This window comes from Beta vulgaris, chromosome 8 (assembly GCF_026745355.1).
Source record: "Beta vulgaris subsp. vulgaris cultivar EL10 chromosome 8, EL10.2, whole genome shotgun sequence".
Lineage (NCBI taxonomy): Eukaryota > Viridiplantae > Streptophyta > Magnoliopsida > Caryophyllales > Amaranthaceae > Beta > Beta vulgaris.
Window position 1 is genome coordinate 31,538,603 of NC_079209.1, and position 18,135 is coordinate 31,556,737.

Sequence of the window (18,135 nt, forward strand, 5' to 3'; positions counted from 1 at the left end):
GGGGTTAACTTAGTAATTTCTCCGTCGCACAATAGGTTATGCAGTGGGAGACAGCCTTATTATTGGAAGTAATGTGAAAAATATGATTAGAGATAATGGTTAATTCTATAATGAGGAGAGATCAAAAAGAATACGTGATTCAAGATAGTGGGTAATATTATATAGTGGAGAGAAAGAAAAAGTAGGGTATGAGTAAGGGTGTTATTAGATGTCCAAATCAAAAGCATGCAATGATGTTTGGGGCCCTTGACATGGAAAGTATGCTAGCTGATTGTGGGAGAGAGAGTAGCTCCCATAGATTTGGCTTGTCTCTTGGTTGGGCTAACCATGTGTTAGAGCCACTTTTGAACTCTTTTGAGCTAAGCTTAGGAAACATCGCAAGTCAAACTCATATAATAAAGTAGAGAAGAGAGGTTGCCTTAGAGCAAATCCAATGGTGGAACTCTTTTAGAAGTATTTATTACTTTCTCTTTCATCCACATTACTTATATCCAACTTACTTAAAGACCTTTATTTTTTTACTTCCAATGGTTAGACCAATTTTTGGGGTCATCAAATTCTCTCTCCTACTATTTACCATACTTCCATGTTTTTCCCTCCTTTGATTCATCTCAATTTTCACCATGCTTTATCATTTTCGGTTAATTAGAGATATATTAATGATGAATAGTTATAATTTAATAATTTTTTAATTTGTATTATCACTAAGGCCTCGTTTGGTTCACGTGGGAAGTAATTTCCCATGGGAATTTATATTTCATGGGAAATTATTTCCCTTGTTAATTTCCTAGGAATTAGACAAAATTGTTTGGTCAGGAAATTGCATTTCCTAGGAAATTACTCACCAAGGGGGGGCTTGGTGAGTGATTTCCCATGTTTCATGGGAAATTCTATTTCCCTTGGAATTTGTATTTCCTATGCTTATCTCATTTCCCTCCAACCAAACACAACACCCATAATGGCCATAATGTATTTCCTAGGAATTTCTATTTCCAAGGGAAATAGCTTCCAACCAAACAACACCTAATAATTTATGCTAATCGAATTTAATTTAAACCTTCTTCAAAATATATAAACATAGAAAGTAAAAGTACAAGAAAAGTATTTCATTTAATCAAACATTGATACATAGATATTTTTGAGAATATGTGAGGCTAAATAATTGTTCAATGAAAAAAAAGTGTTTGGAAAATGTATGGAAGTACCTTAGTATTGAGCTCTATTTATATAGGGGAAAAAATATAGCCGTTGTTTTTTTTTTAAAGAAAAAACTTATTTTAAAATCTATTACTGATATTCACAGAATAAAGTTTTTCAAAACATGAATAATGCAATTGAAATACAGCACTTAGATGGCTTATCATGCACCACTAGATAAACGCCACTTGTCAAGCATGTCAGCTTTTTTTTTCACGAACTCCTATTAACCGGTTCATATGGATGAACGGTTTATGCTTCTCTCTCTTCCCTTTTCTTCTCTTTTAATACTATTTTCATCTTCTCTTTCCTCATAATCCTCGTGCAGGTTAACGGTTAGGAATGTTACTGAGGGAGGCCAAAAGGGGGCTTAAACCTTGGCCTCTTTTAAGGTAAAGGCATGAGAGAGAATCGAGCTGTAAGAAATGACTAAATATGGTGCAAATGCCAAAGCTTCTCAAAATTGAATCTTACCTAAAGAATAAATTGAAATTTTGAGTAAATGCCCGCAATTTATTTCTCAAAATAACTTCAACATGGAGAGAGGATGGGAATGTAGGTGGTGGTCAGGGTTAGGTGGCACGGAGCAAAGGGAGGGTTGTGGCTTGCAGGTTGGTGTTAATTGAAGGGGGTAGGGGGGTGAATGAGAGAGAGAGAAAGGAAGTAATCAAGAGGGGTTGGGGTAAATGAAAATTACAGTGTGTCAAACGTGGGTGATACTGGTACTATGCCTCATTATACTTATCAAAAATTAGAAATGTTGCAACTATAGTGAAAATTCCTAAAAATAAATACATTACAATTATTGAGAAACGGAATAGGTCTTATTTTTCTAAAAGTATAAATCAATAACAAATTCATCGCCTTTGTTTTTAGCTATATTTGAAGTTTTGGACACTCCTTTAACGGGTCCCCATGTCCTTGACTTCAGAACTTTTCATGCCCGACCCTTAAAACCATGCTCTAGTACAACACCCATATCAGAGTCGAGCATTATAGCTCATAGCCCAATGCGCAATGACTTAATGTAACTTCACATGAAATAAGAATTGTAGAGAGTTTCTTTTGGCTATGGGGAAACAAGGACCTGAAAAAAAAAGTGAAGAAAGCTATTAGGATGGCTTTCGTCCCCTGATTACTAGAACATGTGCTTCTTGGACACTTGCTCTATCAACCTTTTGACTGCAGCTGCCTTCTTTATGTCGATCAAATTCCTGATGCCTTTTTTCACACTTTCTTAATCAGGCCTTTAACCACTGCTGTGCTATCTGATCAAATAACAGTAGCCCTGTTGTGAGTGAGGGTTTCCTTTGTGGCACTCAAGATGGCTTGGATCTGTGTCTGCAGTGCTGTGTAGAGAGTTTAGTGAGCCATATGATTATAGTCCATTACCCCATTATATATCTGTCTCCCACTATTCTATTTTGGGATCTCATTAGTTTATGTTCCTTTTACCTAATTTTGGAAAAGTTGCCCATTCCCTTGTGAAGTGGATCTCACTTTTTACTGTACATCACATCCATTTTTTTTTTCCGGTTTATGTTTCTTTTCCTGTCACAATCACTATTCTTTCTCTTACTTCTTTAATCCCTATCCACTTTCAAGCTCTTTAATTATATCTAACTACTTTTTGGAGTACTGCCTTATGCATGACATACTTCTCAAAATAGTGTGGGATGAAGAGAGTATGATCCAAAACAAAAGATAGTGTATCTTTGACTCCATCAGGAGTGAACAAATCTAGTTATACTCATATCATTGCACCTTATTTCATAATTCCAGTGACCTTCATAAATAACATTCATAAATAACATAAAGTCTCAGTATCATGTCCCTGCGAGCTAGCCATTCCAGAAGTCTCCCTCGCTCCCTGCCGAAAATATAGCGGAAACTTTTAAATTACAATATCTTATGACAAATTGTCAAGTAGTTTTAGGAAGGGAGTAAAAAAAAAAAGCGAAAGTCCTTCACTACTTTCAGGCTTTTACGAAAAAAGTGCAGCTAAGAATATGAGGTTGCAGTTTCTTAAGTTGCTGCTTGCTAGAGAAGACAGCCATTGGGAGTTCCATGGGTATTGAGTTTGAGTTGCATTAAAAGATTAAAAGTTTACTACCTGACAAATGCCCATGTTTTAGATTATTGATTTTAATGATTTGACTTCCAATAGCAATTTCTAAACTCTAGTCGTTATCTATTGCATTGTTTTTCTCTCTTTGTTTATTGCCTTTAACCCATACGTAATAGACTGACTAGATGTACAGTAATCAGAATTTGTAAATGTGTCTCCTGGCCAGCTCACATGCCTTTGCCTTTGTGGATGAATATGTGCAACTGAAGGCACCGAACCGGGGGGGGGGGGGGAGGGGGTTGGTGAATCTGGTGACGCGATGCTGTACCTCATGGATGTCATGTGCTATGTTATTGGCTCATGTGCAATCATCTCTCCTAGGCAGACATGTCATTGTAATTCATTGGGAAAATCTGGTGACACGGTGCTCTATCTCATGGATCTCATTTGATTTGTGTTTGTGCTTCGTAGGTCCTTCCACCGCCAAATGTGACTGGGGCATTGCATATTGGTCATGCTCTTACTGGGGCAATTGAGGTTTGGCTTTTATTTACTTTATCTCTGTGTAGTGTAACTATAAGATGTGAGGTTTTCCATGGGAGTGCTGTGATTGGAGTAAACTAACTGCATACAGGACACAATGATTCGCTGGCGAAGAATGTCTGGATACAATACATTGTGGGTTCCTGGAATGGACCATGCTGGAATAGCAACACAGGTAAACTTCAGATGATGTCTTTGTGTTCTATTATTGCTTGATGACCCACCTGGAAAAGGTTGCGCAACGAGTTTTAACACAGGTAAACTTCAGATGATGTCTTTGTGTTCTATTATTGCTTGATGACCCACCTGGAAAAGGTTGCGCAACGAGTTTTTTTATAATCTATATGGTTCCTTTGTAAACGTGTCCATTTGTTGTAGTTAGGGAATGTCGCCTGCTAGATTTTTTACAAAATTCTAAGTATAGAAGTCATTCTTGGAGTAAATGATTTTATATTCTACACTGTTATTGCTTGGAAGAAAGGATTGGACTTTAATTTACTTTTAAAACATTCTTATTATGTTCTGAAAAATTATTTATGTTATGCTAATTAGTATTGAAATTGCTACTTTACCCTACATCCAATTGATACGGGATTATATGATGTGAGATATAAAGGGTATATTCCTAGAAGTAATACTAATTCAAAAGGTTTTACGAATAATTTGATTGTTTGTTTTGGGAGGAACTTCCTTGGTGTCATTAGATAGCAAATTCGTAAAGACAAGGTAATAGACTATCAGTGCGTATAATTTGACCTTGGTTTATACTTATTAGTGCATATAATTTGCTAAATGATGCTTGAGCTAAGGGTATTTGTGACGGCACTGCAAAGGTTTTCAAGCTGGCTATGCCAGTGATATGAGGCCGAATGAGCTGTACATCATCTGATTGCTGTGAAGTGGTTCTGAGACTGCTATCACAATCATAGTTGATCCGAGCTTTGTATATCTCTCTCTGTTGCGATCTGGTGCTGCTGTGTTCCCCTCATCTTTTTATTCTCTTGTGTCCAGCATGGCCTCCATCTCTATCATTAGTCTATCACCAAAGAGACCAGCTGCCACATTCACCATTGGCCTTGCAAGGTGCTGTCCTTGTAACCATAGTACTAAGGCACAGAATTTCCAGGACTGATTTTAGCAAGACAGGTAGATTAAGTAAACAGGTCGGGTTGGGTCAAGGGGTTCTCGACCCGCTAACCTGCCAACCCGACCTGATCTTGACCCAACCTGACCCATAATCTACTCTTACCTCATGGTATTTATACAAAAATATCTACAGCTTAAATAACTAACTCCGTCAGTGTGGATTACTCTTCTTAGTAAAAGGACTCTATTACCCTCCAGCTAGGATAACATAATTCATCCCCCCAATTCCTGCATCTGCTTAGTCATTCTTTCTGTTGAGGAGAATCTACTGCTTTCTTCTTCCTTCTCTTATAAGTCAGTAGTGGTGGTGCCTGTTGGGCTTGGGCCTTAGCATTGCCCCCTTGCCGAACCCCAGCTTGTCCGCAAGGTGAAATTCTTGAAACCTCAAGTTGAAGAGGGTGGCATCTTCACAGGTAGCATCAAAGGCAGGTCTTGACTCCTATCACAGCATGAGGTGAGACATCTAGGGTCATATCTTTGGAGAGCTGGACTGGAATGGTGGGAGAAACTGGATGTTTGCCAATGACTTGTTCAGTTGTGAAATATGGAACACAATGTGAATGCGAGCATGGGAAGGTAGATCCAGCCTATAGGCCACAATTCCCACCTTAGAGAGCACCTTGTAAGGGCCATAATATCTTGGAGAGAGCTTATCTATGGGGTTTTAGCCACAGAGAGCTGTTTAAGGCATACCAAGTCCCCAGGTGTGAGTTGGCACATCTCTCCTATGCTTATCTTATTGTTGTCGCATGCTGTGTTGGGCTTGGAGTAAGGCAAACTTTAAGTCATCCAAGATAGTGCAAACATTAAGTCGTCGAAGATAGCCCAAACTTTAAGTCATCCAAGATAGCGCAAACTTTAAGTCATCCAAGATATCATCTCTGTCTATGAGCTGGTCCTCTAGTGAACTCACAGTAGTACTCCGAGCTTCAAATCTGAAGAGGGGGGGGGGGTCTCTGCCATACATAACACGAAAAGGAGTGCATTATGTAGATAAATGAGTAGATGATTGTACCAATACTTAGCCCAAGGAAGCCATGCTGCCCATCTTCTAGGTTTGCCTTGTATGAAGCACCTCAAGTAAGCTTCCACACATTTGTTGACCATGGTCAGGTGTTAATAAGTACTCCTGGACAACTTATTGCCTTGAAGTATGAATATTTCTCTCCATAAAATGCTCATGAAGACTTTGTCCCTGTCTGAGACGATGGTATTAGGAAACCCATGTAATTTTACCACCTCCTTCACAAAGATGGTGGCCACTGTAGCAGCAGTAAGGGATGCTTTAAAGCAATAAAATAGCCATATTTAGACAACCTATCCACCACTACTAGGATAGAGTCCATGCCCAAGGATTTGGGCAAACCTTCCACAAAGTCCATGGACAGGTCTTCCCAAATATGTAGAGAGGCTCTTACAAGCCCCCAGGGATCAAACCGCTAGTTTTTTACTGCTAGCATGTGTTACTTGCACATGTTTTTCCACATCTTTCCTATGAAGCTAGCCTTTGGTGTGTCGTGTAAACCCCTGAGTATCCACTGGTGAGTTGTGATACTCTTGCAACAAGGCTGGAATGAGGGAAGCACCCCTAGGTAGGACTAATCTCCCCCGAACTTCGGAATGCCCTGGTCCACATTGTGCTAGTGTTGCTTCGTGCTGTGACATCCTCGATCAGCTTTTTGATCCATGAATCTTGCTGAATCTTAGGCTCGAAACCATAGGGCCATGTGGGGTAGCCATAGAGCTCATTTCTGCCTCCCGTAGATAAGGCGTATGCAACCTTATTGCTGGGCTCAGGCTTGAGGTATATAAGGCTCTGTTGATATGAGTGTATAGTGAAATGTCTGCCAAACAAATAATGTCTCCACTTATGTACAACAAGTACCGCAACCATCAACTCCTTTTCAAGCCCTTGGGCCAAGGTCTTGCTAATGTAAGCAATTGGGTAGCCTTTCTAAGTGAGCGGTGCCCCTAACCCAAAGCCACTGGCATCAGTCTCAATGAGGAAAGATTGGTAAAATTTGGCATGGCTAAAATGGGAGCAGTAGTTAGGGCTTTTTTTAGGTGGCAACTGTGGTCGAGACCAAAACTGTCCTTTTTGAGCGGGTTAAGGGATGGGCTATGCTTGCATACCCTTGCACAAATTCTCTATAATAACTAATCAAACCTAAAGACCCCCTCAACTCCCTTAGGTTTGTAGGTACCGGCCAATCCAAAACTGCTTGGACCTTGGTGTGGTCCGTAGCTACACCCTTAGCAGAGATGACATGGCCCAGGTAAGCTAAACAAATTTGGCCAAATTCAGATTTCTTCTTGTTAGCATAAAGGTGATGAGCTGCTAAGAGGCCCAACCTCATGTGCTCCACATGTAAATCCTTGTTTGCACGAATGTCATCGAAAAATACTAACGCAAATTTCCTTAAAAAAGGTTCGAACACCTCATTTATAAATCATAAGGGCTTGAAAAGTGGCTCGTGCATTAGTCAACTCAAAGGGCATGACTAAAAATTCATACTGTCCCTCATGTGTTCTAAAGGTACTTTTGGGAATATCTTCTAGCGTCATCCTAATCTGATGGTAGCCCGATTTTAAGTCAAGCTTAGAAAAGATAGTAGCCCCATGTAATTCATCAAGGAGTTCATCTATGATTGGGATCGGGTACTTATTAGGACTCTAACTTTGTTAAGAGCCCTATAATCTACACAAAACCTCCATGAACCATCTTTCTTTTTCACCAAAAGAACCGGGCTAGAATAGGCACTTTGTGAAGGTTGAATGATCCCATCCAACATCATGTCTTTAATCAGGCCCTCTATCTCATCTTTTTGGGTTTGGGGGTATTTGTATGTCCTCACACTAATTAGATAAGTGCCTTGCTTAAGAGTAATAACATGTTCATGATTTCTAGGGGGGGGGGGTAAACCTTGGGGTATTTGGAATACCTGTTCATAATCGGTGAGGGCAACAACACCTTACCTTCCTGTTGCAGGTGGTTGAATTCAACCATAAACCCTTGCTTCTCCTGTTGCAGCTAGTTGAACTCAACCATAAACCCTTGCTTCTCTTTCTTCAGGGTCCTTAGCATGGCCCTAAGAGAGACTTCTGATGTGCATAAGGCTGGGTTTCCCCTTGAAGTTACTGTCCTGTCATCTTGCCATCTTGCCGGAAGGTGAGAGTTTGAATCTTCCAATTAGTCATCATGGTACCCAATTTCTCCAACCATTGGATACCAAGAATAAGATTTGAATTCCCCAGAAAATCCTCCTTGATCAACACACCTTGCATCACAATCTCCACTCCCTTACATTCCCTCCTTAGTAGCTCCAGTTTCTAAGGACACCCCAAAGGATTTAAAACTATGGGTGGGTATGGATAATCTCTTTATGGTATCTAGGGAGATGAAATTATATGTGGCTCCTGGATCCACCATGATAACCACTCCCTAGCCTTGTATGGTACCCTCAAGATTAAGGGTTTTGGGGCTGGAAATTCCCATTACAGAATTTAGGGATATCTGCGAGGTAGGTGGGTATGTGGGGGTTGTGGTAATCTCCTGGGTTGCCCTCAAATAAGCAAACTCCTATTATGAGTTTCCTCCCTCCCCTTCTTCCTCATGTGTGAGTAGCACATTGAGCTCCTTTCTTTTGCATCTACGGCCAACTGACCATTAATCATAACACCTAAAGCAAAGTCCCTTCTCCCTCTTATGTTGTAATTCTTTCTCACTTAACCTCCTTATTTCTCCTATGGGTAGAGGGTTCGGGGTTTTGGATTGGTAGGGGCTGTTTGTGGAGTAAGTGTTGGAGGCTATGGAAGGTGAGATGGGAGAGGTTTGAGATGGGGTAGAGTTATGTTATGAGGAGGCTGGGAGGGTCAGGTCTTTTACCCTGAATTTGGGCCATAAGAGTTTGTGAATCCAAATGAACGAGAGTAAGAAGGGAAACCCTTACTTGTATTCTTATGCTTTTGTGCAATTTTTAAAGCCAACTCCATGGTGTGGTCCAGAGTCCTCGGCCTAATTATCCTGAGTTCGATTTTTATGTGGTGCTTAGCCCCACAATAAACTGACTCTTAGCCACTTCTTCCGGGATACCCGAGCTCAATAAAACCGCGCCAGTAATCCTCCACTCCTCCCACTTGTCGGTGTCCCAACCATTGCTCATGGAGGGACCCATTGGTGCTTGGTCGGAATTCTCGCAATAGAAGCCCCTTCATCTCATCCCATCTTCGGATCGACCTTCTTTTGTGTTCCTACTGGTACCACAGTAGTGGATCTTCATCTAACGACACCATCATAGCTTCCACTTGCTCGTCCTGTGTCAGCCCATAAAAACTCAAAACTCGAAGAACCCTTCTGGATGATCCACCCATCGGGGTTTGGCCCCCTAAAAATGGGGAGGTCCAACTTCTTGCCTTCCATCGACCACCACCACGATAACCACCACCAAAACCCACTCCTTCCTCGTCTTCACTTCCATTCTCCGGGTTCTCTCCTTGTCGGAACCTGTCTTCCCCATTACGCCGGATTCAACCATTTTTTTTTGTTCTGAGAGATTCCATCGCACCCAGAATCTCCGTTTGGAATCCCTCTTGCCTCCGCTGCTGATGTGCGATCATGACCTCATGATAAGCATGAGCTCTTGTGATTCTTCCTTCCAGGCGATCCGACAGAGTAAGGAATTTCGTTACGAGCTTTTCAGCCACCTTTTTTAAGCTCTCTCCTATTTAAGTGGTGAGAGTTTGTTAGAACACCACCATGGCTTACTGACCTCTGATTTCACTTCTTGCAACATGGAGTCACGCAACTAAGCCACACCCTTGTTCCAAGCTCTCAATGCGTTATTGCCAGCCACCATTTCTTCCTGTCACTAGAGTAGAACTGCTCTGATACCAAAATGCTAAGGCACAAAATATCTTGGACTAATTTTAGCAAGATAGGTAGATAAGTAACCAAGATAGTAGGTTGTATTGATTGATTGACCACTAACGCTTACAACTTCTCACTTTCGAGAGGTGAAATCTCTCCTACAAGCCTCCTCCTTAGCTTCTCTATTCCTTGCGTAATATACTCTCTCTTACCTCACGAGTATTTATACAAAAATATCTACAGCTCAATAACTAACTCCATGAGTGTGGATTACTCATCTGCTGAGTCATTCTTTCTGTTGAGGAGAATCTACTGCTTTCTTCTTCCTTCTCTTATAGGTCAGTAGGGTGGTGCATGTTGGGCTTGGGCCTTAGCACATAGCAATCTAACAAAAAAGGGGAATATAAATGATCTACCATGTACTTTTTTATTCTTTTTGGCTCCATAGTTGGGTTTTTTGTATGGCTGACTAATTAGTTTTTGCTTTTTGTCTTGACTGTTGCAAGTTGCAGCACTGCAAGTGTGAAGGAAGTAGGGGTGATTTAGGAAGTTTAAAAGGAAATTGTAGCTAAAAGATATGCATGGGTTGATTTATGAGGGTTTGAACTGAAGCACACAATTAATCTTAAAATATTAGGTATTTTTTAAATTAATATCTAAGATCCTCTAACTTTGAACTGTATCTTCTTGCTGCTAATCTTTTTACTTAGTGATTTTCTCTTTGAGGAAGTTGAAAACATTGCTTTGATTTTGGCTCCAGCAAACTGAAAATTTGAAGTTGGAAAGGGTGTGTAATGGACCTTTGCCTGATCGACTCATCACCTTTTTTGATCATCTAGCTCTTGGCTCTAATCATCTACCTCTTTTTATTCTCTCTTTTGACCTTTTCTTCTGTTTCACTTGTACACTACAAAGTTTCATTTTAACTGGGATCAGCTGATCTCGAGTCACCATGCGTTATTCAATGAACTATTCGAATAATGTAATTTTAACACAATGGGGCACCTTTTTTATGATTCATACATCTGCCATTGTATGCTCTTTGTTTTTGCTGATGAAGCACGACTTGTTTTGATGATGTTTACTTTGACAGGTGGTTGTGGAAAAAAAAATTATGCGTGAAAGAAGACAGACCAGGCATGATCTTGGCCGAGAAAAGTTTGTCTCAGAAGTATGGCTCCCTCCATTTTTTTCTACCTAAGCTGTTTTTTACTTTTTTTTATATATGAATTATGGTGATTATTTAACTTCATGTAATCTTTTGTAATGGAAGGTTTGGAATTGGAAAAATGAGTATGGTGGCAAAATCTTGAAGCAGCAACGTAGCCTTGGTGCATCCATGGATTGGTCCAGAGAGGTATGGGTGTTTTTGTTTTTTGATTTATCTTTGTGTAGTGCAATTAATATGTTGCCTGTTCATGTTTTTTTTTTTTTTCTTTCCCTGTCTGCAGTGTTTCACAATGGATGAGAAAAGATCAATGGCAGTAACTGAAGCATTTGTAAGGCTGTACAATGAGGGTCTTATATATAGGTACGCGTTACAGGATGGTTCATTGCTGGCTCCTCCTTTTGGCTTATAAGTGGTGTTCTAGATATAAGTAGCACTGCAATTATTTCCCTCTGCATGAGCTGATAGTGGGAAAATATATTTAGTTTGGCATTTGAAACAAACTTATAAGTTGATGACGGTCTGGTGATTAAAGGTTTGTTCAAGGCTATGTTACTCTGACACTCTCTTCTACCTCGAGTGTCGCGTGTCGACTCGACATGACACGCGACACGACGCGCGACACGCTTGGAAATGGGTGTCGATACGCGTATCGGAAAGCGTCCTCTTTCAGACACCCATTTAACAAAAGTGAGAAAGAAACGAAGGGAGAAAAGGGGGAACAATTACCTAATTCATTGCACTTCCATTCAAATTTTGAAATTTAGGGTTTATATGTAAACCCTAAATCTGGTAATTGATGTATGAAATCTCTTGATGCTATGTTGGGGTTTTTGCTTAGGAGATTGAGCCGAACCCAATGATGTGATTTCTTCCATTAGACACAGGCACACAGCCATGGATTACCTTCAGTTTCTTCTCCGGCAAAGGTGGAGAGATGAAAACTCTTCGCAGATTTGTCAAATACTACGTACACTACTACGTTTAATGATGTCAAATTATTTGGTACAGCTGTACAACTGTCAAGTAAAATTATTTAATAATGTTTTAAAGGTTGGTGTTAATGTGTTGTGGTGTACAGCTAAGAAGAGTCAAGTGACTGTTGGGAAGAATTCCAAGAGTTGTACTTTTTGTATAACTTAACTTTTTCGATTTCTTCTAAAATATAATACTGAATATAATATAATACTTAAGTTTTTGTACAGCTAATAGTACTATTTTAAATTTTATCATTTTTTTAGTGACTTATTATTATTTTTTAATCAAAATAAAGTGTTGGAAAGTTTTTTCCGACACTTTCAATGATAGACGTGTCTAGAAAATTGGTCTAGACACCCTCTTGACCGTGTCGGAGTATCGGCTAAATTTTTGGAGTAGGGTGTCCGATCCTTCGATCCCTACTTTTATATGACACCCGTATCCGTGTCGGAGTAACATAGGTTCAAGGCATATGTGGTTGATTCGTAGAGTTTGTCATTCTTATTAAGATGGATGTTAATTTCCCTAGGTGGTAGAACGGTAGGAGTCTCTTGATACATTCAATCATCTAGGGTTTGATACTAACATATCCTGGCAAATGTATGTGGAGATGGGTTGTGTCTTCATCCTTTTTCATCGAATTGTGATGTAATAAGAGGATAGGATGGCCCAAGCTACCTCAAACAGGGTTTAGTACGTGCAGTTCTGGTTTAGCTTTTATGTATCTACAAGCATTGAACACTAAGATTTTCATCATTCTGGTTTAGTTACTTATTACATTAACCAGTCTCTTTTCTTCTGATATATCTGGTATCTGATATTCTGAACTTTTTGTACAATAAACTACAGAGAGAAAGCTTTTCTCCTCATATCTTTGATTTTGTAACTGAATTACATCATTGCGCATAGTTGCTCTTTAATACCAACAAAAAAAAAAGAAAGCATCATATTCATGTGGCAACATTTGGGAAATTTTGTTCTCCTTAGGTCAACCGTACAGTAGTTACCACAAATTTTGCAGTAAATCATGCATACTGATCAATATTATATTGGTTGACACTTGACTGCAATCTTTGAATTCATTGGCAAGTGATAGCAACTCCGTTTGTTCTGGATAGACATGCTAGATTTTTATTCTACTCCAGCTGTCCTTTTGAAGATCCTGATTAGATTATATATCTTAATCATCTATTGCTTCTCTCCCAAAGATTTCCAAACATGTATACATGTTTCAGAAATCCAAATAGATCCTTACCTAATTTAGTGGTTCAAATCAAATCAAAGCAATTCAGCTTAAAATGTACTTCTTAGGGTATTTCGTCGTTTTTCCATTTGGACTATGTGCCGGAATGAAAATTTCAAGCTTCTTTGTTTTTATTTTGTATTTTCTTTTTTTTTGTGATTTGTTTGCAGGGATCTCCGATTGGTAAATTGGGATTGTGTGCTGAGAACCGCAATATCTGAGATTGAGGTCTGTTGTCTTATTTGATGATGTTAGTAACTGTGCTGATAGTTTCTGAGAGATGTGGTATTTGTAGGTAGACTATGTTGATCTGAAAGGACGGGAGTTTAGAAAAGTTCCTGGGTATGAAGATCCAGTCGAATTTGGTGTGTTGACATCATTTGCATATCCATTAGAGGAAAACCTTGGTGAGATTGTTGTTGCTACTACTAGGGTGGAAACAATGTTGGGCGATACAGCAATTGCTGTACATCCAGATGATGCCAGGTACAAGCATTTGCATGGCAAAGTGGCCATCCATCCTTTTAATGGAAGAAAAATCCCAATTATTTGTGATTCAATACTTGTTGATCCAGCTTTTGGGACTGGTGCTGTCAAGGTAAGAAGGGTTTTGGATCTTATGCCTGCTACCTTATCGTGTCCCGTAATTTCTGTGAACTTGATACGCATTACTTCACGCTCTTTCAGATCACGCCTGCCCATGATCCTAATGATTTTGATGTTGGGAAGCGTCACAAGCTAGATTTCATCAACATCTTCACTGATGATGGAAAAATAAGCAGCAATGGTGGCCCAGAGTTTGTTGGGATGCCAAGATTCAAAGCTCGCATAGCTGTAACTAGAGCATTGGAAGAGAAGGTAGTGATATTACAACCTCTTGCCTGCTTACTGTTGCTCCTCTGATTGTATATGTTTGTGTAAATTGTCTCATCAAGATTCCTGGTTAGCATTTAGCAGTGTCAGCAAGCTTGTATCAGAGTTGGGTCTGATGTCCTAGGTTGTCATGCTTCTCAATGTTTTTCTCTTCATTTATCTGGTAACTGAGTCTTTCTGCTGTGTAGTATATAGGACAGAAACACAATTGAGTTGATTGTCCTATGGGTTGCTTGATATATTGATGAACTATGTTGCTTGAAAAGTGAAAAGTGCAAGATATGACATTTGCCATTTCTGAAATATTTTTGATATGTCAAAAGATCCATTAGGCATTAAGTAATTCATTCAGAAACTTTCTAGTAATGTTTTCCTCTTAAGCACAACTTTCAAGGAGAACAAAAGGCCCCCTGATATATGTCGGAAATGGAAATGATGCTCAAGGACATTTCTCTATCCTGCCTGAAAGGGAAACATTTTAGACAGAAAATCAGACTTACCTGCTCCTGTCTCTACCCTCTATAAATCCCAAGCAACCCTGTTAATTGTACTTAAATCTCCCTCAGCAGCAAAGTATCCCACTTCTTTGAGACGTGGCTTCCATTTGAAGACCTTGCATAGTTGCATCTGAATGTTAATTGCTAATTGGTGAGCAAAAAAAAGTGAAATATAGGTTTTTCTGACATCACCTGATGTCTTCTTGAATGTATTGCAATGCTATTTTTTTTGTTTTGTTTTCATATTTAGTAATCGCTTATATGAGATTTCTGTGTATGTCAGGGATTATATAGAGGTGCTAAGGACAATGAGATGCGTCTTGGTATATGCTCGAGAAGTAACGATGTTGTTGAACCATTGATAAAGCCTCAGTGGTACGTTAACTGCACCACTATGGCCAAGGATGCTCTTGATGCTGTTATGGATGAGGAGAATCGAAAGATTGAAATTATTCCAAAAGAATATGAGGCTGATTGGAAAAGGTATGCCTAATCTTCCTCTTCGAGATCTTGGATTTCCTTGCATCAAGATTAGAGATGGTTGCAGGCCCGTTTCTATTGGAAGATGGGAGTACTATCATCATGATGTCAATCTAGTAACCACAATGGCTGCTCTTTTTTTTTTTTTTTTTGTGTGGATTCTTTGGCGCAACATCGTCTTGATCTTCTATTTGATCGACAATGACATAGTAACCATTCTTTCTGTCAGAGTTGATGGCTTATAAGCTTTATAGATTATCTCCTGTTAATATATCTGTCCTGCTAAAATTCTGCAGAGCTTATTTCTTGTCAAACTTTTTTAGTGATAATTAGATATGTATCACTAAATTTACCTCTCAAAAGAAACATAAAGGGGAAGCATTGCCATATCTGTTGCTTGCTTAAAACACTCTGGAACAATCAATAAAGGGGAAATGGAGGGAAGACAATATTCTCTTTCATTTCTCCTGATTTGAGTGTCGTGGTGAAGCCTATTTGTGATGATGATGATAGCATCTTAAGTATCATCATCATTGTTGTTGCTGCTACTCCCTAAGATACAGCTATTCTATTCTTTATATATCATCATTGTATTTACGAACTTCTCTCGTGTCCTTGTTAAATAACACATGTAGTCCTCCTTTACAGATGGCTTGGAAATATCCGAGATTGGTGCATCTCAAGGCAGCTTTGGTGGGGCCACCGTATACCTGCTTGGTATGTGACTTTCGAGGATGATCAGCTGAAGGAATTGGGTGCTTATAATGACCATTGGGTAGTCGGTAGGAACGAGGATGAGGCACAAGCCGAGGCTTGCAGAAGATTTGCGGGAAGAAGTATCATATTTCTCAAGATCCTGATGTCCTTGATACCTGGTTTTCTTCTGGTCTTTTCCCATTGTCTGTTTTGGGCTGGCCCAATGAGACAGATGATTTCAAGAACTTCTATCCAACTTCAGTTCTTGAAACTGGACACGACATCCTTTTCTTCTGGGTTGCACGGATGGTAATGTTAGGGATGAAACTTGCGGGTGACGTGCCTTTTAGAAAGGTAAGCCTTGTTACTCCAGTTGTACATATTGGACTATGGTGCTATATGTTTCTAGCTAGCATGTTGACTTGCAAATGATATTTTCTTTTTGTGTTCTATATTAGATTTTATGAAGTAGTATTTGCTTCTGGTCTTGTCATTTTCTACCCGAGGGGGAAGACAGGTTCTTCACGTGTATTGATTTATAAATCGCCAAAGAAAGCTACTGCATCTATTCTTGGCATGGAATCAATTAAAGACTATTGCAACTCCCAAGTTATATGTTCTAGACTTTTTTGCTGCATTTCATGGTTTATATATAATGGCACGATTCTTAATTCGCGAAGAAAAAAGGAAACAATAGAATTTTGGGGAGGGGTATAAAAAGGAATATTCTTTTGTTGAGGATAATGGAGTTTCTATAGGACTTTTTAAATCTAAATTCTAAACTAAAGGAGCTTCCGGTTGTTATTTAAGCTGCTGCATTTCGGGCAATATTATGTTAATTATCTTCTCCAAATGAAATCATGGTTATGGCGGTAGGTATGCATGTGCTATGAATTAACATAGCTTGGACAGATTGTAGTGCTACAATGGAGAAACTAAGGGAAGAACATGAACTTTGATTGATTAATAACAGAAAATATAGGAAAATGTAAAGATATTCAAGCTTTCGAGAGGCTTGATTCTCTCCCAAAATGAACTCTTGAAAGCTCACCCAATTTCTCATCGATTTTCAACATAATTTTTTCTCGAATTATCCCTATACATAGAGTAATTTCCTTAGCACAACTACCTAGCTTATTCCCCAAGCTAACTAATGAAGAAAATATCTAAATTACCCTTCCCCCTAATATGGATTCATTGCAGCATGTCACTAGGAAACTGGGCTCATTTGATGAGAATCTATGCATTCTAAGGAAGACCATTTGTCTTTGTTAAGATGTTAATGGAGTAACAGAGCTTGTGTTTCAGTGTGCTGCTTTGTCAAGATAGATTATCTATACTTGTGCTTTAGTACTGTGGTGAAAACGTTTTGTACTGACCAACATGAGATTGGCTGGTTGCTGATTTGCTCAGCATCGACTTGATTTTTGATTTACAGTTTTAGCTCTATCAAGATTACGATGTGAACCCTTTGCAGGTCTACCTTCATCCTATGATCCGTGATGCACATGGGCGTAAAATGTCAAAATCATTGGGGAACGTTGTGGATCCTCTCGAGGTGATAAACGGGATATCTCTGGAAGATCTTCACAAGAGGCTGGAGGAAGGAAATTTGGATCCCAGTGAGCTTTCCAGAGCTAAAGATGTACAAAGGAAAGACTTTCTTAATGGCATTCCAGAGTGTGGTGCTGATGCTCTCCGGTTTGCTCTTGTATCTTATACTGCTCAGGTTTGTGTGAAATGCCACTTGCTATGTAAGGTATTGAAATTTTTGTTTGAAAGAGAATGATTTGATTACTAATATAATATTTTTTTTTTCACTTCAGTCCGATAAAATAAACTTAGATATTCAACGTGTCGTTGGATATCGTCAATGGTGCAATAAGCTGTGGAATGCTATTAGGTTCGCTATGAGCAAACTGGGTGATGATTACACTCCTCCCACAAGTATAGAGCCTCATGTCATGCCATTCAGTTGCCAGTGGATACTGGCTGTCCTGAACAAGGCTGTTGGTAAAACTGTCTCATCACTTGAGGCGTATCAGTTTTCTGATGCTGCTACTGCAGTGTACTCCTGGTGGCAATTCCAACTCTGTGACGTTTTTATTGAAGTCATCAAACCATATTTTTCCAGCAATGAGGATTTATTTGAATCTCAGAGAGCTCTAGCTCGGGATGCACTTTGGGTATGCCTTGATAGTGGGCTTCGACTACTACATCCTTTTATGCCATTTGTAACCGAAGAGTTGTGGCAGAGGCTTCCACAACCGAGAGATTCTATAAAGAAAGAATCGATTGTAATAAGCGAGTATCCTTCTGTTGTACAGGTAAGGTCTAATGTATTGCATGCCTCTTCGTTTAGTCTTAATCAGGCGAATC

The 18,135-nt window shown here is 39.4% G+C and overlaps 1 protein-coding gene across 1 annotated transcript in view; it reads left to right on the forward strand.

Moving 5' to 3' along the window:
* Positions 1-18,135, forward strand: part of LOC104901284 (valine--tRNA ligase, mitochondrial 1) — a 29,159-nt gene that overhangs the window by 2,396 nt on the left and 8,628 nt on the right. Inside the window, 13 exon segments of the mRNA XM_010688835.4 lie at positions 3,737-3,802; positions 3,900-3,983; positions 10,915-10,992; positions 11,095-11,178; positions 11,273-11,352; positions 13,381-13,438; positions 13,506-13,808; positions 13,898-14,068; positions 14,864-15,063; positions 15,709-15,872; positions 15,875-16,110; positions 17,234-17,485; positions 17,583-18,083. Of these exon segments, the coding sequence (XP_010687137.2) occupies positions 3,737-3,802; positions 3,900-3,983; positions 10,915-10,992; positions 11,095-11,178; positions 11,273-11,352; positions 13,381-13,438; positions 13,506-13,808; positions 13,898-14,068; positions 14,864-15,063; positions 15,709-15,872; positions 15,875-16,110; positions 17,234-17,485; positions 17,583-18,083 (2,277 nt within the window).